We start from the raw sequence: 23,987 nt of genomic DNA, 5'->3' as shown, positions 1-23,987 counted from the left end.
CGTTGCAATCAAGTACTTATCTGATGGATCATCTACTTTTTATGATCCATGATGAGAAATATAGCTGTCATGTGAGGAATAGATTTCTCATTGTAAAACTTACCTCTGTAATTTCAGCACCTGAATAAGTGCTGCCTCAGGTGCTGATTGTGCTAGTAAACACTGTCTGAAGAGTGATTTCCCCATCTGTTTCTCCTCCTTCCAACTAAACACACAGTTTGGCAACAAGTGTGTTTCTGCAGTTCCCTCTCGTTCAGCAGCTACTGCTATTAAAGATCTCCCATGAGGAGGTTCCTGTCGGGTAGCTGCTGATGCAAGGGTTCACCTGGGGAAAGAAAAGCCTTGTATATAGGTCAGTGTTTCCATCGATAGCTAGTGAAGCAATTTTTTCTGGGAATATTAACTCCCTTGCGGCACAGATCGCTTCGAGTCACTGCTGCCACTGCAAGGGGCTGAACTCACCTTGTTTAACTCAGTGTAACAGGTGAGAGAAAAGCTCCTGGTTTATGTAGGGTTTTTTATCTCTGCACTGGTAAGGCAATTAACTTGACATTTGGGGCAGATGTCTAAAATCAGAGCTCTTGAACCTCTTGTACCATATTTATGTACAGCACATTCTCAATGGGAGCAAACAAGATACACATTGAGGATGTAGATCAAAACATGCAGAAAGTTGCAATGATTTCATCACTATCCATAGGACTTCTGGTATAAATCAAATGGATGTTAAAAGCGAGGAAACCTCTTCATCTAAATGTGATGACTGAACCACAGGAACAAATTTGCCTCTCAGATTTGTGTTGTGGACCCCCTGTGTTAGGGAGAGGTTATATGTTTCAGCGTGCTGACAGACACTATTACATACTGGGCTTTATTCACCCCTGTTCCACCAGCCCCCAATAGCCCTTTGCACCTCTGAATCCTTCTGCCTTTGGCTCTTCTGCTGGTGAGACTCCCAGATGGGGGTGTGGTTTAGCTAAAATGGGTGCTTTTCACCAGAAGAATAAATTATTCTTATACTACTGTCTGAAAAGGGTGGATCTGGAGCCAATTTAGTGAGCATAAGTTACAATTGACTTTGGAAGTAATAACTTATGCTTTGAGCTTCCTTAGATGTATAGCCAAGGAGCTGTCTGGCTGCATGTGTTTTTACACATCTTTCAGCTAAATTAGAAATCCAAGTGCAAAATCTAATTTGTGGAGATATCTTGAAGATTTGTGACCTTCCCAGAAATACTTTGAGTCCATAAATGAGCCACAGGGTCTCCTCTGGTTTCATCTACCTTTTTTTTTTAATTGCCACGTATGGCACATTGCTAAGTAGCACATGAAGTTTATTATATCTTAATTAATGAATTTGAGTGTAATTTTCCCCAGTCTTGGCAAGCAAACTCTGCTGAAAAGCTGATTAGTGAAGGGAGCCAACTTAACTGAACACCCTCTTCAGAGATGTGACCAAAGCCTGAAGTGTATTCATATGTGTCAAAGGGAGAAAGGAAAGCATAAGATGGGGATTGCACTGAGCTGAGACACAGGAAGACAGTGGATGGAGTCTTTAAGGAGATGGGGAGGAAGATAATGGTGAAATGGAAGAAAAGTGCAGTAGAAAACCATCAAATGGAAGATTAAAATAACCACAATTGGAGATACTGGGAATATCCAACAATACTTGATTCAAGGAGCAAGCAAGTTCGATGTGCCTCCTATTTTATCTCTTGATACTGAGAAAGAAAGAGCTTAAAGCAAGACCTGAAGCCAAGGAGAGAATCTGCTGTTGAGTTTAGTGGTCTTTACGTCACATTAGTGGAAAAAGGACTAAATCAAGCAGACATATAAAGAGCAAGAATAATGGCACATGGGGACAGTTCATTTCTTGCTACTGTCAAATTTATGAATTTAGCCTGGTGGGATGCTACCAGCAGTGATGATGAACATTACAAACCTGGGCTGTATTTAGCCCACTCAGTCACTTCTTGGCCAGGCTCCTGATGATTTCAGTGGGAGATTGCATGAGAATGTGCAAGTCTCTCCTCCACAGAAATAGCAATTCTCCCAAAACTTTTGTTAGATAGCATGAGCAGGTATATTGAATTGCTGGCATACTTTTAGTAAGCTAGTTAGCACCTCTGATGAGGTCAGTTAAACAATTTCAGCCTTGAATATAGAAGCTGAAGCAGTTAGAGTTTGTAGGAAGATGAGCTTTATTTCAGAGAGATGCTGAAATTTGTATGAAAATACATAATGAGGCACACAGATGAGCAAAAGTTACCTAATGAGAACAACAACCATCTCTAAATGTTCTTTTAATATGTGGAATGTGTTCAACATAATGTATGTGGCTACACTTATTTTTCTTCTTATGTAGACAGGCACGAGTCTTCCGTACGTTGTACTTTGTCTAATTCATACCCATGCAAAACACAGACCAAGTGGGAGTAAATCGAGTTGGTTGCACCTTCTAGTTAAAGATGTGAATAACTATTCTGGATGTAAAGCAGCTGAAAACAGCACTGCTCTTACATAGCATTTGCATGTCTGCTATCATGAAGGATCACACGTTTCCCAGAGTTCCTACACAGAAAGAATTGCAGATGACAAATGTCCCGTTACTCATGTAGCTGGTCATTTTTGTACGCAATTACCAGAATTGCATGCTCAGTTCCAGTAACCATGTGCACAAAAATAGGCTACAACAGCCTGCTTAGGGTTGTTAATAACATGGTCCTAAGTCTCAGTCTTTATTGTTTTGTTGTTTTATGCTGGTTTTGTACGAGAACTGAGCTAGGAATTCGATTGGTTGCTGACTATTCAAGCAAAAGGCAGTCTACATCTACATGTACTGCCGAGGCTGCAGGACTGCAGAATTTCTTCATTGACCTCCATATGGCTTAAATCCTGAACTTGGTATAAGGAGCTGATGGGCCAGAAGGTAGATACTGCACCAGGTGACCATCTATAGTGCATGGCTCAAACAAGGAACAAGCAGCTCCTGAAATTCTGCATTTAAAATCCTTAAAAATCCATGCATCTCAAACTATCAGTTCCATTGTGAGGCATAAGTCCTTGCCATAAGCTATTCAGAGTCAGCCTGCAGTAGTTGAGGAATACTTAATTGGCATTTCTCTTTTTGGCATATCGCTGTTCTCATCGGTTCTAGTACGTGTGTTTTTTCCCGCCTGTACAAACTTCTTTGCCTTAAAGGACTCACGAAGGAAATAATTAAAAACTACACAGAGGAAAACTGTCTGAACAGAAGGGGCAGAAATCCAAGGTGCTGTAGGGAGTTGCCCCAAACACTTTTTTGGATGATTATTAATTTTTTTCTGACTATTATTTTATGACGCTGTTTATGTTTAATTACTCATGTTTTCCTAACCTGTGTGACAGGCATAATTTGAAGAGCAGTAGTAATGATCAAGCTGTGGAAGTGCCAGCTGCTGCCTACGTGCTCTAGCAAGCATAGAGCAGGCAGTGTCAGGAGACAACTGTGTCTTGATTAGATCTGAACTTCTTTTTTTCTCATGTTGATGAAAATGATCCTGACTGTTATTATTTAAATATAAATGATGCCAAAAGCTGCTATGAAAAGCAAGCGCTCTCTCAGGTCACTGCCTGTATGCAATAGTAAGTCTGTGGGCCTTTACTGCAGTTAAAATGTATACTGTTGTACTTATAAAAGATAGAGTTGGACTGTTTGGGTGATTTTCATCTGAAAGTTAAGTCATTAGAGCAGAAAAGACAACCCAATAAACTCAAAGTTCTGTTACTGTCAAGTCAATCGTTGCAGCCTGGGGTGGAAAAGTTGAGGAAGCAATAGTAATTTTTTATTATTGCTAGGGTGAGTATTTGATTTTTATGTGAAAGACACTATAAAAGAAAATCCGGGGAAGAAATAGAACTGAAACTGTACACAAATGAGAAACATGTGGTTAAATAAGCCACCTGCTGCATCAAGGTGCTGTATGATCACTCATCCTTGGAGCAGTTTGCTTCTGGGGGCTTGCTCACTACAAATCAATGGCAAGGAATTACACAGGGCAAATTGTGCTAGATGCAGTGCGGTGTGAATGCTTGGCTTCTTCATCTGTAGTAAGCTATACCTCAGAGGGAAATGGGTGGATACAGCCTGAGTTCTCTACTTATTCCTCCCTCTCATTCCAAGGTGTTGGTCAAGTCCCTAAATCATCCTGCCTCCTAGCTTCATAAAATGGGGATGACAGTGCTTTCTTCTCACTGCAATGTCATTTCCTAATTACATAAAATCTGTATCTTCTCTGGTGGTCCTTCATTGTCACTGCTGCGCTGCTGTGAAGCAGTTCTGTATTGTCTAAGTGATAATACATCTAGTTGAAGTCTTGCTCAGGTTACAAATGGAATGAAGCTGCCAAGATCTTTATCTAGCTTTCTTCATCTGCTATTGAGATTCTTGGTAGACACATGTAAGTTCTGTAATTCATGGCTTTGTGTGTTCATATGTATTGCCATTACACCAGAATACGCCAAAGAAAGTAAATCAAACCAGAAGGTTTCACTGGTGACCTGCACTGAAAAGGAGCTGTAGATGAATTCTAACAGAATATTCCAGGAGGTGATATTTGACTTTGATAAATATTCGGAGAAAGGGCTGCCATTTCTGTGTTTGTGCAATGCATAATGGGACCCTTACCTGGCATCTCTGCCCTGCCAAAACATGAATGAAAAATAGGATTGCTTGTCTGAGGAACAGCTCTGTCTTTCACATTGAAACTTGGCAAGAAATGATTCCTGTGTGAGTGGTCTCAAGAGACACTTTCCTTGTAAAGGAGTCAAGTGATTGATGAGGCATCTCACATTTTAAACATTATACAGGTGAAAACATTGGAGTATTCTGATCCCATGCCTGCTGCTGTGTATGCCTGAACAGTTTTCTTGCTTTTTAATTGTGGAACTAGAGGACGTTTGGTAAGTAGGGCAGGACTAGTAGAAAATGTTTTCCTGTTTTCCTTCTGTAATTAAGTTTTTCATGTTTGACCGCTGCAGGGTGAAGTGATGAAGAAGTTTTTGGTAACAGATCCAAAATTCCTTTCTTCTTTAATTGAAAGTATTTAAGAGAAGAAGGTCATTGAGAGGACAGATTTCAAGAAGTGGTATACACATTTGGTGATGTTTTGGAAAGAAGGAAAGCATATTAGCCATGCTTTTAAAGTGTATATGGCTAATGCACTGCCAAATCTGTGGAATTTTATAGGCAGCCACTGTGAATAGTAATAGCAGTCAATGAATCTGCTTTTTACCCCTACTTACACTGGCACTGTGAGCTTTAGGATATCTTATTGCTTCTTTAAAACTTATTTCAACATGGTTTCAGCCTTGTCAGCAAATCTCTGCTGTGTTACTGGTAATATGAATTGTCTCCCAGAACTCTGCAATATTCCACACAAAATCCTGAGGGAAGAGAAAGCAGGTGTGTGATGGAGTACCACTGGAAAAGAAAAAGGAACAAATCTATGATGGTACAGAGAGAAAATAATTTGAAAAAATGTTCAAGTGAAAAGAACACTGGTAGAAATGAGGAGAAGAGAACAAAATCTCAGCGTGAGGGAACTTGTTTTGACAATGAAGGAGAGATAGGAAAGTAAGGCCAGGTTTACGATGAAGTTTGTGAGCAGGAGATTGATGCTCCAAAGAGAAATGGGACAAGCTTGAATGAAAGAGAAAGACTGGGAGACACATCAAATTAGGAAAGAAATATGTCTTACAATAAAAAGAGGTAAATGGGATTTTACAGGAAAATAACCACCAAAACATGGGAAAGATTTAAACAAGAAAAAACAAAGTGAGAGAAATTAAATACCAGGGTAATGGAAGGATAGAAGAAAACAAAATACTAATCTTTAAAAAGAAAATAAGATAGTTTTTTTTCATTTTATTGATTTATTGGAAGATTGTGTGGTGAGTTTAACGTCTGCTCTGAAAGTGAAAGATGTCATAGGAAAAACCTTTTTTTTTTTCCAAGCTTTCCTGTGCAGGAAATGTAATAGGAAGTTATTTTTATTAATGAAGATCAGAGAATATGCAACAACAAACTACCAAGGATGGTGTGGAAAATCCGGTTATTTTTCCAGTCAGACCAGAAGAACCTGTGGCCACTGACCAGCAGGAGCCTAAGGGTCAGATTATTAAACAGCAGGATCAGTGAACTGCATGGCAACTGGAATCTGTGCATCTTTAAATACACACCAACAAACTTCCATTACAGTCAAAAAGAAATCTTGAACACCATGCAGCTGGTATTTGTAGCCATTCATGCTTTTTTAATTAATTGCTTTGTGCTCTGTTTTGTCTGCCTAATCAACACAAACAGCAGACTTGTTCGATTTCATTTGCAAAGGTGAAACCAATTGATTTTACGGCAATATACTGCTTGCTGTGCAGTACTTTTCCATCAAGACAGTCAGGTTACACAAGTCACCAAAAACTGATGAGGCAGAACAGTGAGAGCCTTGGACAGAGAGACAAGGTCTTTGGCAGAATGTTTTGGAATTTGTTAGGGGGAGTGCACCCCTCGGTTCAGCGTAGCTGTGATGCTGAGTGTGCTGGAAGGACTTTATCCTTTCCAAAGCTATGACAAGCTGTGGCAATACTCAGCCCTCATCCATAACACACTTGCAAGGGACTATGAGATGAGGGAATGGGGAGCACAGTGCTTTTATTTGCAGCAATAGCATGTGTTTCATCTGTAAAAGAGATTTTCAGCTGTCTACCTTGTCTGGAGTTAACCAGTGACCAGTGTTTTATCTTAACAGGTTTGGTTGAACACAAATGCAGAGAAAAAAGATGTTTGTTTATGGACAGGAAATGCATAAGCTTTCTAATGAATGAAGTGTGAGTTTGAAGCATTAAATGTGACATGCATTGTTGTGTGCTACTACCTGCAAAGTGTTCTTCTTTGTAGTGTCCTACTTGGACTAAAGTACTAAATCTTTCATCAAAGCAAGTCTGATTATCTTGCACATGGTTTTCCTGAAAGGATGTTATGATTTTCTAGATGTTTGGTGGCTGGTGATAAATTAGGCTTTTATGATGTCATGTGAAAGGCCATTGCTTGGACTTCCTTCTCTATGAAGTGCACAGGAGAATACATTTGGGACATACTCAGCATCAGAAATTATCCTACCTTGTTTTATTTTAACCCTTTTGTGGACTCTTGCTTGTCTTGTAACCGTGTTCATGCAAAGATAACTTCATTTTTGCAGACAGGGGGCCCACAGTACCATGTTCTGAGTCCCCTCCATATGGGGACTTCAATTTTTTTTCCCCTCTTGGGTAAAAAGATCTCAGTTCTTGAGCTCCCTTTAAGCTTTCCACAGCTTAAACTCTCCCCAGATATTTTGTCTTGAAAAGGGTTTTCAAATCAGATGGGGTTTTTACTGAGAAATTGGAATGCAGTGAGGGGTGGGGGATAAGGTGATGCATCCCATAAATTAGATCGGGTTTATGACTGTGTAGAGGGAGGCTGCTTCTAAAAAAAACAGCCAGCAGTAAAAGGCAGATTGTGACTTTGTCCAGAGAAGTGGCAGCTCCCTTCTTCATCCCCCATACTGTAGGGAGGGAGTCTTTTACAAGTTCTTTTCGAACAATGAGAAATGACTGAACATCCTCCATGCTAATTCTTATGTACCAGTTAATCCATGGCAGGGAGGAAGACAGGAAGAGAGAAATATCCACCTCCTCTCTGTCCCCTTCCCCCAGGTCTTACCACAACTTCAGAAGGACAGAGGTTTGTATAACACTGTAAGAGTTAAGGAAGGGGCTGACATCTCTCCCGCCCAACTTCAATTGGTGAGGTGAAAAAAGGGCAAACACAGCAACTGCTGTTACAGGTGATTTAATTAGATGTTTCAATTACATGCTCTTTAGATGAAAAAGTATATTTTGAATAAATGATTTTTTTTAAAATTAAGGCAAACATAACAGCATGCCATTCAAAAAAATATTTTAGTATCATTTTGATGTTAACATAACAAATTCCATTATTTTTTTCAGAGATGTGAATGTCCATGGGGCAGCAAAACCACCACAAACAATGCATCCTGTAAAAGAAAAATAATAACTCTATGAAAAAGTAATAGTCTGAGTTCATAGATCTGCATTTATTAAATCGCTGCTTAATGCTCCAAAAGTAGATAGATAGTAGTAATGAAAGTAGAATACAAGATAGCTGTCCTAATGTTTACTGTTTTGTTACTTATCATTTGGTATTTGACCAGAGATAACTGAATTTGTTTATATTTCCAATATAAGTTGCTATAAAGGAAGTATCTTTTAGTGGAAGAAGAGAAGAAATTAAGTAGGATTGCAGCATGGATCGCTGGGGTTATCAGTTTTCCTATTCACCTTGACATGTCAGTCAGCAAAGACAGCTGAAAAAGACATTCATTCCTGCACAAAAACCCAGCTGAAGTCAAACAACTTCACAAAGTGATTTCCTGGTCTTTGCAGAAGATGTGAAGAGTAGGGAGTGATAAGAAAACTAATCAGAGAAGATTTTTTTAAAAAGGTGAAAATTACACATAAAAAATTTAAAGGTATCCTGCCCTCACCTAAGTATACATAATGTAGCAATAAAACCACATATGATGAGGATATTATTATCTTATTCTCCATCCCCAAAATAGTTGTCAGAGTGGAGAACAGGTAAACCAAGAGGAAAACACATTGAATAGCGAGCAAAAGCAGGACTTGAAGGTACCAATGAAAAGATAAGAAACCTGTTCTTTTTCCATACTACTGCTGATCTCCATCTGTATGTAAGAGGTTCATTTCTCACAGGGTCTTTGTTTTCAGTGATGTGCAGATGACACATTTGTCCAGGGAGCCTGAAGAAACATGCTCTTACACAACCTCCTCCAAATCTCTGCTGTAAAATTCAAAAATGCTTCTCACCCATGCCATGCAAAATCCACGTTATTCAGACACCTCCTAATGCCCAGGTTAGTTAGAAACTTGGAATTGTTAGCTCACACATCAGCAGCCAGGCTACAGGGCAGTGGATGCCAGTGGGAGTGGTACCACCTGTAATCAGCATTTGCAAAGAGCATTTCTATTTTGTTACAAAACTAGGAAAATCTTACTTTGATAATTATTAGTTTGCATTTTAGCAAACATGCTAAAAATTTTAGCTGTGATGTGTGTGCTTGGACAACCTGGTACAACATATTGGAAAGGAAGGGTTTCTTTCTGATGGAGCAAGGCCAGAGGAGGACTGCAAAGGTGGTCAGAGGGCTGGAGCACAACTCCTGTGAATACAGACTAAAAGTCTTGAGGTTGTTCAGCCTAGAAAAAAGAAAACAGAAAGAGAGCATCCTTCCAGCATCTATGGGGAACCTACTAGAGACCTGGAGAGGGACTTTATATAAAAGCACGTAGTGAGAGGACAAGGGGGAATTACTTTGAACTAAACCCTATAAGGGTTCAAATTAGGCATTAGGAAGAAGTTCTGTACTGTGAGGGTTGTGAGGCACTGGAACAGGTTGCCCAGAGAAGCTGTGGATGCCCCATCCCTGAAGTGTTCAAGGCCAGGCTGGATGGGGCTTGGAGCAACCATGTCTAGTGGAAGGTGTCCCTGCCCATGGCAAGGGAGTTGGAACTAGATGATCTTTACTGTCCCTTCCAACCCAAACCTTTCTCTGATTCTGGGATTCTGTCCAGCCCTCATGCCTGAACTATCATAATTATGGTCTGTATATGGCAAATAGAGTGGGTTTGATTTTCTTCCTCTCCTCCAGAAGTCCCTGCTTATTTAGGATAAGGATTCCTGTGAACTAGAAATGATCTTGCTATTCGGAAGCCTTTTTGGCACTTTCAGGGCCATGAGCTGAGGTTACAATTGCACTTACATCCAGGCTGGGGAACACTTTCCAGGTCTTCCCAGGCATGCAGAACTGGGCCTCAGGGCAAACTGCGAGGGAGGGAAGCAGCCGCCTCCCTGCAGCCAGCTGCAGGAATTTCGCTGTTTGCGGCAGCAGGGCTTTCCCTGCTGCAGGGGGAACACTCGCATGGCACCGAAAAGCAGCCATGGTCCCTCCTGCAGCGGGATGCCCCGGCACAGAGCAGTGCGGGACGGCTCCTGACGAGTGAGCTCAGCTCCGGATCCAAAGCGAGTGAAATTCAGCACTGGCTTCGGGGATATCGGGCTGTAATTCGGGAGGAATTTTATCTGGCTCGAGGGACGGCTCTGGCCAAGATGTTTTCTCAGGCTTCGCTTGGCAAATGGACAGATCTGAGCAACGCTCGGCCCTGTGAGGGGCTCTTGTGCCTGCAGCCCGCCCCGGGCCCGCGGTCTCCCCTCCCCGGCAGCGGCCCCGCGGCCGTGAGGGGGCACGGCCTCCGGCTCGGCGATTCGGGCCCGGAGGCACCTGGGGCCGGCCCCTCCTGCCCCACAGCTTTATCTGTGCCGGCGGTGGGGCTGCCAGGACCGGCGCTGAGTGAGCCCATTTCCCCAGAGCGGAGCATTGTTCCCGGCCTCCGGCCGCCGCGTGGCCCCGCTGATGGACAATACCACCCGTCCCCGACTTCCTGAGCAGACCAGACAGCTTGCTGTTTTCTTCGAGTCTCTTATCACCCCCTGTCATTGAAAGAGAGGTCTGGCTTCGGCTTCGGCTGGGGCTGATAGGCAGCAGCGAAGTGGAAAAGGCGCAGGGGAGGGAGGGGAAGAGGAGGAGGAGGAGGGAGAGGAGCTCCATTACTGTTATTATCGCCCTAATGTTTATTGCTGTTCCGAGTTCATTTGCCTTAACCCTTTGGAAGCTGGTCAAATTAAAGATTATCAAACTGATAAGATAAAGCCGCTGTTCTAACGCCCCTGGTTCCTGGCGGAAAAGCCAAGGTTGTGCTCAGGTTTTGTTGACTGTGGGGTTTGTGTTGATGCCTTATTGCTGGAGTACAGGGGGGTCCCGAGATAAAACCTTACCCTTAAGATGCCCAGCACTCGCAGCCTGCCAAGATCCGTCGGATGTACTGGGGCTCAGCGCCGTGCAGAATCAGTCCTTTCCTCAAGTCATTCTTTCCCCTTCCCTTCCTCCTCAACATGGTTTAGTAAAGATTAAACTTTCTGAATAGGGAGGGGATTTGCATAGGAAAACATGCTAGGGGGGAAAAAAACAACATTATGCCTCTTATTTTCAATGGCATTTAGTTATATGTGAGTTTCAGCCTGTTGGTTGCTTTTGCCTTTTCCTGTGGTTCTTTGCGAACAATACTGTCTTTCTGCAAAAGACTGCTGACCCAAGAGTGGAAGGCAGTCTGTTCATGCTGCATTAAAACAAATTTAGATCAGGAACCAAATTCACTGGCATTCTTCTATTCCCTTGGTACCCCAACTGCTCCACAACTTTGCTTTTCTAAGAACAGTGGAAAGAAAAAATGAAAACTGAGCGACAACACATTTTGGCTCATCTTAAATTCCTGGAGATGTTTATTGTGCTCCTTGTTAGGCTTGGGCTTCGCTCTTCAATATGTTTTATCTTCAGTCTACTCACATTTACTATGGAGATAAGAGTCTCTTACTTTATTATTATACAGAGTTTTCATCCCTGTTACTATAGATATTATAACAAATACTGCCCTTTGTAAAGAAGCCAGGTTGGTGTTCTCTGTCCCGTGGATCTCCAGAAGAACATGCAGAGCAGCGCACAGGAGACACAGTGCTCATTACTGTGACTCCTTCTGGGGTTTGATCCAAGCTCGGCTGAGCCGTGCATTGAATTTTGCACCAATAAGGGCCATGTTTACAGGCCCTACAGCTCTGGTTTAGTCAGATATTTCTACTTTTCTTAACAGAGTGCTCAAAAGAAGTCACCATAACTGTTTTCCAATGTTGCATCTGGGTTAAAACACAACGTGCCTGGGCCTGGTGGCAAGTGTGGCAGAACACTAGGGAATGGGGGATAAGGTTGATGGTGAAAGGACTGCCTAGTGAGCAATGCATGCAGTCTCCTGACATGTTTGCAACACTTCAGCAAGGCTGTTCTCCAAGCAATAACTACAGCAGATGCACCTATGTACTGTGGGGCTGGTGTTACTACAGAGATTTGCTACTTGAACCCTCTTTAAAAAATGCTATGTAAAATGTTTCAGGAAGTACACAAGGGGGAGATTATTTCATAAGATAAACCTTAGTTTATCTTATGAAATAATATATACATGTGATATAAATTTTTAATGGAGCCGGTTGTGATAGGACAAATGGTAATAGGGTAATAGTTTTAAACTTAAAGAGGGTAGATTTAAACAAAATATAAGGCAGAAACTTTTTATTATGAGAGTGGTGAAACACTGAAGCATCTGGAGCAGATTGCCCAGACAGGTGGAAGATGCCCCATCCTTGGAAACCTTCAAGGATGGTTGGATGGCGCTCTGAGTAACTGATCTAGTTGAAGATGTCCCTGCTCAGTGCAGAAAGTTTGGACTATATGAACTTAAAGGTGCCTTCCAACTCAAACCATTCTAGGATTCTATGATAATGATGAAAACACAAAACTGCAGTCTAGTCAAGTATGGGGTTTTTTTTCTTTTAATGGGATAAGTTAAAGCTAAAAGGTGATGGTTTTAAGAAGAAAATAAGGAAAATAGAACACTAATGGAGTTTGCAGGAAACTTTGGCCCCTCTGTTCTTTAAATCCTTTCTGAAAAAACATATTGAGCAAAAAAATGCAAGACTAAACACTGAAGCCAGAGCCTCCACCAAGCTGGGTCAGTGCTCTTTGCTTATGGGAGCTCTGATGTAACAAATCATCTTCCAAGCAGTGGTGCTGATTGTGAACATAACCCTGGCTGCTTTTCAGATGCAGTTACAGTGTTATGTGCTTAGATCAAGTTTGTTTATTTTTAGAGGTAAAGCCTTGTCTGTGCTTCAGCAAGCAGAGCTGGGCACAATTCCATCACAGGTGTTTTACCGAGGATTTGATCTCAGTTTTATTCTAGTGTAAGAGAAAGCAAAAACTGGCACTGGGTGCTGGCTTCAATGAAGGCACATTTGAAAGGGAATCATCCGAGCTGTAGTAATAAAGGAAGCCTTGGCCTTCTTTCAGGCCACACTATCTCCTTTTTCTTACATTGTCTTGAGGCTTTAAATTTTCAGTTAAAGTTAATTGAATGAGACAGTGATACAATGCACAGTGAAACCAGATCAATCACTGCTCAAGACAAAATAGGAGTCGCAATGACACTCAGAACAAGAGCTTAGGAAATGTGATATTTACATTAAAATATTTTACATTTTTGTCTCATGGTTTAAAAGCCAAATTTAAAAATGCCTTACCACATTGCATAACAAATTTCTTGCTGCTTATCTGTATGCATTTGTGTGTGTGCATTTGTACAACAAAATTGAATAATCACAAAAGCAAATTTAGTAATAATGGGGTATTTTCTACACAGTTACACAGCCTCAATTGCAGAAAATGTAAAACAGAAAAACTCACATCATAGGAACTTATTCTGTTCTCTAAGAGGCAGTCATATGACAGTGAGCTGCATATAAAGCCGTAGGAAAATTTACTTGTTCATATTAAGTGGCAACTGGGAATTTGACTGCTGTCTTTCCATCTTCCTTCCCTTTAAATATTTACCTGGATATTGTTTCTGACTCTTAGTGTGCCATTAAAACTTGTCATTACTAGGCACTTATGTTAACTGCTTGTGTGGAAAATAAGGAGTTGTTCCTTACACAATGGATAAGTAAAAGCAAAGGCTTGATTTTATGTTCATGATCTGAGTGCTGTAAAAACAACAGAAAGCCTTAGTCAGTGTTTTTAGGGTTATAGACTCTAAGCTCAGTCTCTAAACCCTCAGGAGTTTTCAGGGAGTCAAAGGGCTTTGTTTTCCTGTCAGTATGTAAAGTACAATGGCACAGAAAAAGTAATCCTGCAGGAATACAAAACACGAAGTGGTGTCATTTCATCAGGTCCTTTTCCATCAGGAGCAGGGATATGGGGCAGTTTGTATCCAGGAGCAGATGTTTTTCAAGAACCACCCCCCATTTTCCCAAACTACCTCCCCACCCCCCAAAAAATAAAAATTCAGGTTTTCTCCAGTGGAATCTGATCTCTTCTTTCTTCTCTTTCTGATACGGTTGTAGTTCCAGAAAGTGATGCCCTGCTATTGAAAACTTAATACACTTTAATGATGAATATACCAGAGGAATTTTTCTGGATGGTGGGATTGTTTGTGGATTTTTTTTTTTTCTTTTGGAAGCCTGACAGATGCATCTCTGGTTTCAGTGAAAGACTTAAACACTATAAACAAGCAATCATTTTGTTCCAAGAGAAGCTTTTTTTTTTTAATATTCATTTTATTGTAATTACCTTATTGTTTTTCATATTATGAGCTACTTGTAGAAAAATACAGGAAACATGACTGCAATACAATCCTTTAATCAGGAATAGCTTTGTTCCAGTCATCATTTCCACTCAGTGTTGAAACCTTGGCTAATAAGAATACAATCAAACCTTGAGTTTAGGTGTAATATAGCATTAATATTGTGGTTTCATTTGGCCTCTGTACCCAATATCTTCTGTAAGTGAACCTTTTTGAAAGTGCCTAGGAGATATTTTGTCTGTAATGCTGTTTTCAAGTAAATTATCAAAGTTGTCTTTCTCAAAAGGACACAAACTTCTTCAGGAGAGCCACTTAAAATCTTTTGACTCAAGTCAGCTGGAGAATTTGTATTATCATATATATTAAATCTTCCATTATTTCCCCCTATTTCTTTTTTTTTTTTCTCACAGATTATACCCTAACACATTTACTACATTATTGTTAAAGCTTGTGAATTTTTAAAGGAAAAATATGAGGGTTTTTATACCTAGATGGCTTCAACATACTAGTTGTTTGTGTGATCTCTGTGTATAATCCACCACTGCAAATACTTCTCTTATACTGATTTGCAGCCTACCCCCAACCTTATTTTGGCCTACTCAGCAGATGACTGTTTATGTTTTTTAATAAAGGGCTGGAATTAGGTAAAGTATTCTTTTAGATGATCTGTTTTAAGAAAAAGCATTTGTCCAAGACAGTTAAAAGACTGCTCCCAAGCTGTTCAAAAGCAGAATGCAGCCACATACAGCTAGCCATGGCAAGTCATTTTGTGCTTCCTAGTCATTTTTTCTTTAAAATGGGAAGCCAAGTGTCTTAGATAAGGATTCGTTTCAAAGTATGTTTTTGATACAAAGATTGTGGATGTAAAATTTTTACTTACACAGCATTTATAAAAATGAAAATCTAAGTTTTATTATATAGCTTGTATGACATAAAACTAGGTGATATTTAAACACTTCACTTCTAGCTAATGGCTTGAATTAGGGCTGAATAAAAGGCAATTGTTTTTATACTGAAATTATTATTTTATGAAGGATTTCCTTGTTTCTAGACACATATATATACACACGTATGTAAATTAAACTGAACTCCAGATAAAAGACGTACCTCCATGAGCACATTAGAGTCTGATCCAAATTTTATCAAGGCTAATGGGCGTCTTTCCATTTCAAATCAGATTTTGCAATCCATATTCACACGACCCTCCAGGGGATCCCTCAAGTTGATGCAGTTTTGCATGACTTGGCCTTAAATGTCTGCTGCAGTTTCAAAAAGCCCATTATAGGGTTACAGTAGGAAATCATTTAGTCTAATTTAAGGAAATCATAGCATTTTTTTTATTTTCATATCATTTTGTTCTGATCCATCTGTTTACTCTCTTCTGGAGGCAGGATGAAATGCTTTTTAGCCTAAAGACTGAGCTAGTAAAACTGCTGCCTGGAATAAGTCTCGGCAGACGTGTTTGTTCCACATCCCCTACTTCAGTGCCATATTTCCTTTGGTGGATTTCCTCTGCTCCTGGAAGCAAGTTGTCTAGCTTTCTTGTGCATGATTATAAAGAAGAATTTCCTACATTTTACTGCACCGGATGAGGTGATTTTGGAAGTTAACATGACCTGAACCACATAAGATAACAGAGAGCATCTGAAAAATGTAGCATGCAGCATTACAAGTTCAAAAAAAAAAAAAAACTACATTCACAAAATGCTCCTTAGCTCCACTGCTGGTCAGAGGGTGGAAGAGGGAGAGAAAAAGCAGCCCTCCCATTTTTCTGAAAAGCCTGCTGTGTTGCCACCATAGTGAAATGAAAGAGGATAATTCAGCCTTAGCTTTGTTGTTCTGTAACCAAGCTGGATTTTTTTTGGGTTTCTTTAAACCTAGACAGATATAATTTTAGTATTTATTGCTACAAAGATACAGAGCTTATGAGAAGAGATTATATATTTTATTCAATCAACACATGCATTTAGAAAAAGCGTACTGGTTAAACACTGTCTTCCAATTTTAAAGAAATATACAGTCAGTTTTTGTATTCAATTAGAAATGCAGTTAAAGGAAATTTTGTCATTGTTTAATTTTATTACATTATGTTTGATGACTGGTTGTGGAATTGTTTTGGTGTGGTAGCTCTTATAAGGATACTTGAACAGTAAGGTGAACACGACCAAAGTCTTGGTTTCTGTAATTATTTCAAGGAAAATTCTTTTCATTTATGAGATATTTAGACTTTTATTTGCATGTGGATACTCAAAATACTCTAGGAAAAAAATTGTACACATTCAAAAGCTGGGTGTTTACTGCTGTTGCATATGATTATCCATACCCATAACAGTCTTTCAGCACCATTTGTCTGTGATCATGTTTTTATTTGAAAGAGACTAGTTGTCATGTTTGCTCTATGATTTATATTTCCTAAACAAATTGGGGGAAAATGATTTGAATCAGTTCATTCACTAGCATGACTAATATGTACAATAACTTCTTGTAAAATGTTCACCATTATATGGCTGTAAGGCTGGAGTTCAAGCCCTCTGTGTACACACAAAGAATAACTCTTTCCTTCTGAAATAGCCTGGTAAAAGGATGCTGCCTCCTGGTGATTTAATAGGCATATGAGCTTCCACTAAAATTGCATCTTCAAGAAAAATAATTTGTCCTTGGAAGAGTCCAGTAGTGGGCCCGGCATGGCATGAGCATGGGCTCAGCTCACAGGAAAGCAGGACCAATGGGGAGGCCATCGGAGTTGGGAAGGTGGCAGTCCTTGCAGCACCTCTGTCTTCTTTTCCACAGGATTTTCTGCAAGGGGACTGCACCAAAGCCAGGCAAAAGCTGAACTGGAAGCCGAGAGTCACGTTTGATGTGAGTGGCCTTTCTGGCGTACTTTGTACCTGCTGGGTTTTCGTGTCCTCTAAAGATAATTCCCAGGGAGGGGAAAGGAGGGGGGACATCTCTGTGTGGGGTGACCTGGGCACCCTGAGAAACCCTATTTTCAGTGCCTCTGCATGGATTGGATGGATCCTTGCTTTGAAGAAAGCAGGTGTGTCAGTGCACTAACACACCAGGGCCTGGGCCATGGCTGCTGTGGGAAGGGCCCAACAAAGCCCCAAACTCTCCTGGTTCTGCTATGGGGGGCTTGTCATGCCCTGGGGCATTCCTGACATGCTGCCCATTTTTCCCTGCACTGGGGCCTCATCTGTCTCTCTCCTTCCTGCAGGAGCTGGTGAGGGAGATGGTGGACGCTGACGTGGAGCTCATGAGGAACAATCCCAACGCCTGAGCCCTGGCTGGGCCCGGCAGGCACCCCAGGACCCGTGCCACAGATGCAACCCATGGCCAGCACTGCCATGAGCCACCAGGGTGGGCAGCTGGCCCTCCCTGTGATGGTTTTAATGTTGGCCTGCCTGTGTCTAAAAGACCAGTTTTATTCCCGCCTCCACCCTCCACATCCTCCCAGTGCCTCTTGCCCCATACATCATCCCAGGGTCAGCTCTGCCTGGGCTAAATCTATCTTCTGCCACTAGCTGGGGAAGGATCATACTGTACCTGAAAAATTGATCAGCCAAACCCATTGATTTCATTTTTAATTGAGACTCATCTTTCTATTCTTTAGGACCTCCAGCACATTTTTAGTACTTAAGCCCATTTGAGAAAAAAAGGATTCCCTGCCCCCCACTCCTCCCCTCACCACATCAGCAGACCTTTGGTGCAAACATGGGCTCACCATGCCTCCAGACCTTGTTCCACAGCTTGCCCTTTCTGCCTTTCCTGAACACTCCTTGTTTTTCTTTCCTGCAGCCTTACCTCCACCCCAGCAGCCCATTTCCAGCACCTGAACTCTGTAAAAGTTTGGATAACTTGATATAACTCGCAGTGAAATCGCCTTTTGACCATGCTGAATTAATTCCTAATTGCTGGAATCGCTTTCAAACCAGTCAAGCTGGGGCTTGTATATGTTTTTCAGATCTTCATTTCAGAGTGTGCATGAGTCACAGAAAGCCTTTTTGTCCAGCACCCTCTCAATCTGGGGAGAATCGGGTGTTTTGGTTTTTGACCTCCTCCCCCAAGAATCAAACCATTCCCCTTCCACCCTCTTCCTGCTTACTATAATTAAACCTCAGACAGGAGCGTGAATCATTTCAAAAGATGACTTAAGAAATAAAAACAAAATAAATAAAAAAGCTTTAAAAAAAATAGAAACTTCAAGGTGAGTAAATATTTTTTTGCTTTTTGTGCCAAGGTACCTGGGTTATTCAGAGGTCGTCAAGCCCATACATTTCCCGTTGGTTTAGGATCTTCCACCCACCAATTACTCCCATCATTTTAACTTTATGCCTGGAAGTGAGCAAAGAGCAAGATTCACAGGAGCGGGACACACAGGAGATACACTTTCTTGAAGTGCATCTCCTCCTTTTTAACTTCGTGTAGGGGACACCCCCATGTTAAAAGGAGGCAATCGCGGGATGGAGCGGGGTCGCTATGCCCGGGAGCGGTCCCATGATGGAAGTGATGCAGGTGACAGGAGGGAGCTCGAGAGCAGCCTAGGGGGAGCCGGGAGGGTGCTCCGTGCGCCGGTCTCCAAGGGCGGCATTTGCCGGAGGTGCCGCGGGAATTGCGCGGCGCGGAGTGGAGCGCGCCCGGGCAGCCGGAGCAGCGGCTTCCTTTGGGGCTGTTCCTTCGAAAGCGCGAATGGGGAAAGGGAAACGTGGGAGCCCGGCCGCTCCTTGAGACCCTGCCTACAGGTGCACAGCGTACGAGACCTAAGGCGGAGAGGAGAGGGAGCTGCGGAGACAGAAGGATGTCCCTGCTGCTCTCCCTGCAAGCATCTCCCCACGCGTGTGATGCTCTCCAGCCCGCACGCAGTTTCCGCGGCACCCTCGGGCTCTTCCCGCACAGACCAACGCCGAGCAGGTCGCGGACACTCAGTCCGGAGGCCTGGACCTCCCTACGGCATCACGCACACATTGCCACTACCTCCCGTGGGTATATTTATAAAAAGCCTCCTTGGGTGTTTTTCTCCTCGAACGGGTGCGACTCCACGGCTGCCCCCTCCCCTTTTTTTTTTTAAGAGTAAAACAACACTAATTCCCCTTCCCGTGGGTGCACATCCGCGCTCTTCCGCAGCGTTCACAGCGCGTGGATGTGCTGCACAGCCCCCGCAGGACGCGCTCGCCCCTGTGCCCTGGGCACCCACGGGCAGTGCTCTGCGGCTGCCTCCCACGCCTGCCACGGCCGAGCGGGTCTCCCGTGGCCAGCGCTGCCCCCCTGCCATGGGGCCACGGCGGAGGGGAGGGGAGGGCAGGGGGCGAGCTCCGCCTGCCCGGCCGCACCGAAGGCTGCCCCTCCTCGGCGCCCCGGCCAGGCGGTCACAGGCTGCGGGTGGCGGGTCTTTGGCGGCGAACGGAATAATTTTTAGAAGTATTCCAGCGCTTTTATGGCAAGGCATTTTTGTATTGCAGCGAACTATTTTTTTTTTCTTACAGTGATTCACTAGCAGGCTTGCTGGTACGTCTGAATATTAATTTAGTCGGCTCTGCCGAGGACTAGGAGCTTCGACTTCAGGGTCTTTTCTTTGGCATCTCTCACTGTAGCACACTCCAGAGAAGCATTTTCATTCTCTGGTTTATCTGTCTATATTGGAGAAAAAGTTTGGAAAAGGATGGGAAGGTGAAAACTGATTCTAGACCAAGCAGTTCCTCGCGGTGGCCTGGTGCTGGGTGTCTTTCTGCTGCCTTTGTAGGGACAAAAAAAAAGGTACTGGTCATGACAGGACAAAATGCACACTGCCCCGCTGCTTTTTACCATTTGGCAAAGGTCAGAACTTTCTTTTCGGTTCCCCTAACACTACCTTCCTGCCTGATTCTTAATTGCTCCTAAAGTACTGCTCTTTGACCACGGGATCACGTCTTGAAAACGAAACAAATAATAACTTGTAAGCAAAACGAAAACAAACCATTAACAAGCTTCGACTTAGAGAGATGGTGTATGTAGCTGATACACCAGCTACAGACTTATGTTCTCTACATCAGTTTCGTGTGCACGTCGAAAGATACATTCCCCTCTGCCCGTCTCTGGTCTCATATGGAGACACTGCAGCTTCGTTCATGGAAAGGAGCAGCCTCAGTAGTAAATAACCGAGCAGACCTCCAGTCCTTCGCATCTTTCGCAAGCTTCCAACCATCCGCAGAAGCAGCACCGAACAAAGCGAAAGACAAAGTGGGTTTAACCTTTCCCGGAACCGCTGCGGCACCGGCCGGGAAAGGCCGATTGGTGGCCAGGGCCAGACTATTGACACTCTGCACTCCCCGGGGCCGGGAATACGGGCCCGGGACTCTTTCGGGGGTCCCCGCCAGGGCAGCCTTTTCCACTGCGTCGTGGGAAGCGGAGAGTTCACCCTGCGCCTCTGCCACGGGGAGAAGCAGGATAGCAATGGCAGCGCTGGGTGGTGCGGGTGCTCGCGAGTGCGCCCCGTCAGGAAGAGGGGACTCGGGTGGGCAGAGAGAGGATAGAGAGCCCAGTTCCTGCTCAGCGAGCTGCACAGGGCTGGGGCCCGGTGGGGAAGGCCGGCCTGGCCCTGCCTGCGGCTCCCTGCCCGGCAGCGCCAGGAATTACGAGCAGCGACGGCCGGGCTCGCTCCCCCGCGCCCGCCGCCTGTCAGCGCCGCCGCCGCCGCACCGCATCTCTTAGCCATAACTCAGCCCCTCGCCTCCACCATACGGGCCGCTGCCCTTCCCCAGAACCTGTCTTGACAATGGTAAAAGTACCACCAGAGCCTCTTTTTACTCTTTTTCTCCCTTCTCTTGAGGCCTTTCAGGGGCCCCCGGCCACTCGTGGGCTCGCAGACAGCAAGGAGCTCGGCGGCGGCCTGAGGTGGGGTGGCCCCACGGGAGCACAAGCCCTTGCCACTTCTGCCAGCGGGCCGGGCCGGGGGTCGGAGCTGCCCCCGGGCCCGCCGGCGACACAGCGGGCCCGCCCGCCGGCCTCCTCCCCGGCCCCGGTGCGGAAGGCCGGCGAGACAAAGCGACGGGGTTTTCCTCGGGGTCGCGGAGCAAAACCGCCAGCGCCATCTAAAAATACACCTCGAAGCTTGGAGCGCAAGCCCGAAGGGCAAAAGCAAACGGGGGCTGAAGGCAGCGCAGCCCCGCTCCTCGGGCACGAACACGCCGGCCTAGGGGGGTGGTGGTGGGAAAAGGCTCTGCGGCCGGCTCTGGTCGCTCTCGGAGACGCATCAAGTGCTGCAAGGGTATTTAAAAAAAATAAAATTTAAGTGTAAATTGGGAGAATGGAAGAGTCTCCCTCCGCCACCACCTCCCCCCGACGCCTTGCACATAAAGCAGCCACGTCCCCCCGGGCGGACATGAGGGTCACATCCTCTTCCCGCTACTCTCCCGGCCGGGAAGGCGTGCTGGGGGCTGCCCCGGAGCGGCGCAGGGAGAGGGGCACCGGGCGGGGGTCGCCGCCCCTCCCGCCTGTGGGTGGCACGTTTGCAGGGGTGGGCGGCAAGGGGAGGCCCCCGTGGGCTCGCAGGGCCGCGCTCCTGCCTCCCCTTGTGACCCCCCTTCACCTCTGATGGTTCGCTGGCGGAGCATTGTCTCCAGACACAACAAAACCAGGACGGAGCCCTGGAGCAGGCAGGGCTCCAACGTTTTGACGGGTGGAAGAAAAACATCAACAGATACTTTGCAATTATTTGGTGATGGGGGCTAAAGGAGAGGCGGGCGGGGGAGAGGTCGCTTCGCAGCAGCAGACGCTAATTGCAACCTTTGCTTTGCTAATGAGCTCGCACCGGTGCATTCCGCGCTCCATCACCGTCCCACCCCCCCGGCGGAGCGCTTGGGGGGTGGGAAATGGCGTCGGGGGAAAGTCGTAATTTTTCTGCAATTCGTTATTCGGTTTTAAATCCATCCCATCCCTGAGAGGCGAGGCTAGAAGCGCTGGCCGCCAGCGCTTTCATAAATCCTCGCTCGGGGAAAACGGCGAGCAGCTCCTCGCCGGTAGGGGCGAGGTGTGTGCGAGCGCCCGGCCCCGTCCCACGGCGCGGGTAGCCGGGCATGCCCGGCCCGGGGCCGCGGGGCTGGCAGGGCGACGTGTCCTCCGCCAGCTTACGGCTTTAGCCTCCGCACCATCGCACCGGTGGAAATGCACGCACAGAACACATGCAGAAAATAGTGTTTCTCTCGAAACTCGCATCAAAACGGCGCTGAGAATGTATTTATACTGCGCAGTCTTGCAAGCACCGACATTGTTTAAACAATTCTCTTCTGCTACGGACGATATTATCAGTATTTTTACATTATCGTTCAATGGAAAACATTCTTCTTTTTCCTTATTTTAAATATTTATTTTTTTTAAAAGGGGGGGGAAAGGGGGAACAAAAAGGAAAAAGTTAAACTCGGCAGCTTAAATGTTCTGGCAAGTAAATAAATTCCAGGAACGTTTTGGGAAAAACGTTTATGGCTTTTTTTTTTCTGATCTGAGCACTTGCCTTCCGAAGGATGATGGTTGTAGTGATATGACCTGTTTATTCATCGATTCATATAATATATAAATATCCTGAACTCATGAGTGTAATAATTTGCGTTTTTTTCTGCTGGAGGAAATTCAGCTATTTTAAGAGTTAATGGTTCTAAATGTGTTGGTTTTCCTGGATTCTCCCCAGAGGTGATGGGGGCTGGAAAGGAGGGGGGATTCCAGTTTGGGGTTTTCACTGTTGTTGTTTTAATTCTGCTGAACGCGATCTAAAGCAGCTGACCTGAACGTGGGGTGATACACGGCACAACCAAGCCCCCTGACACCTAAAGGTCAGGTGAAAGTCTCCAGCAGGTAAGTTGTGGGCCGGCTGCCTGCCCATCTCACTTGCTCTCTGGCTCACAAATTGTTCCCTTCTGCCCACCCAAGTCGTTTCAAGCTGTGTTTGTTTAGGGGGCAAAAAAAAAAAAAAAAAAAATTGCCGAACACCCACTTCTCTTTCAGACGGAGAGCTTGAGAGCCCTCACCGGTAGCTTGGGCTGCCTTCCCTTCACTCTCCGTCCCAGTGCTTTTTAACAGCCATTATTTTGTTGCACACGCATGCTAAGCAAGGCGCAAGTTACGGGCCTAGAAAGTCGCAGAGGTGTGTGCAACAGATGCGTTCGCTTGGGGGGCGAAGAAGAAACCCCCCCCCCCCCACCTCCCAAAGACCCTGCCTGCTGAACGGAGGGAGGGAGCCTGTGCCGGCTGCTTCCCAGGCCCGCGCAGCACAAAACACTGGCGTAGCAGGCCAGGACAAAAAATTGTCCCTCGGACCGCAGGGGCTTCCCCTAAGTGCTGTGCTGCTGTCTCTGCCCTGAACACCGCGACCCTCCGACCGGCCTGTTCCTCCTAGCCCGGCACCCCCCTGCCGTCGGGGGTCCGGCGAAAACCACCTCGCAGCCGATTGCCAAATTGCTGGGCGCCAGCACCGCCCTACACTCAAGGAATTCGTTCCAAATGGCACGGAGGGCTCCCGCTCCGGCCGGACCAGCCGGAGTTACCCTCGGGAGGTCTGGGGCTTACTTCTCTGGCCGTCCAAGCAGGCCTTTTAGGACGCCTCGTTAGGAAATGAGGGGTACTCCTAGCGTGGTCCCCCAGGCACCCGATCGTTTGCTAACGCT

The 23,987-nt window shown here is 44.8% G+C and overlaps 1 protein-coding gene across 4 annotated transcripts in view; it reads left to right on the top strand.

Moving 5' to 3' along the window:
- GMDS (GDP-mannose 4,6-dehydratase) overlaps positions 1-18,555 on the top strand; it is a 406,491-nt gene extending 387,936 nt beyond the window's left edge. For all 4 annotated transcript variants that reach the window (XM_064426280.1, XM_064426290.1, XM_064426297.1 and 1 more), the window contains exons 10-11: positions 17,149-17,217; positions 17,573-18,555. In XM_064426280.1, the coding sequence (XP_064282350.1) occupies positions 17,149-17,217; positions 17,573-17,635 (132 nt within the window). In that variant the 3' untranslated portion in view covers positions 17,636-18,555. The remainder of the gene's footprint in view (positions 1-17,148; positions 17,218-17,572) is intronic.
- The last annotated feature ends 5,432 nt before the right edge of the window (positions 18,556-23,987 follow it).

This window comes from Passer domesticus, chromosome 1 (genome assembly GCF_036417665.1).
Source record: "Passer domesticus isolate bPasDom1 chromosome 1, bPasDom1.hap1, whole genome shotgun sequence".
Lineage (NCBI taxonomy): Eukaryota > Metazoa > Chordata > Aves > Passeriformes > Passeridae > Passer > Passer domesticus.
The sequence above is the reverse complement of the archived record's forward strand: the minus strand, read 5'-3'. Positions and strand labels throughout refer to the sequence as shown.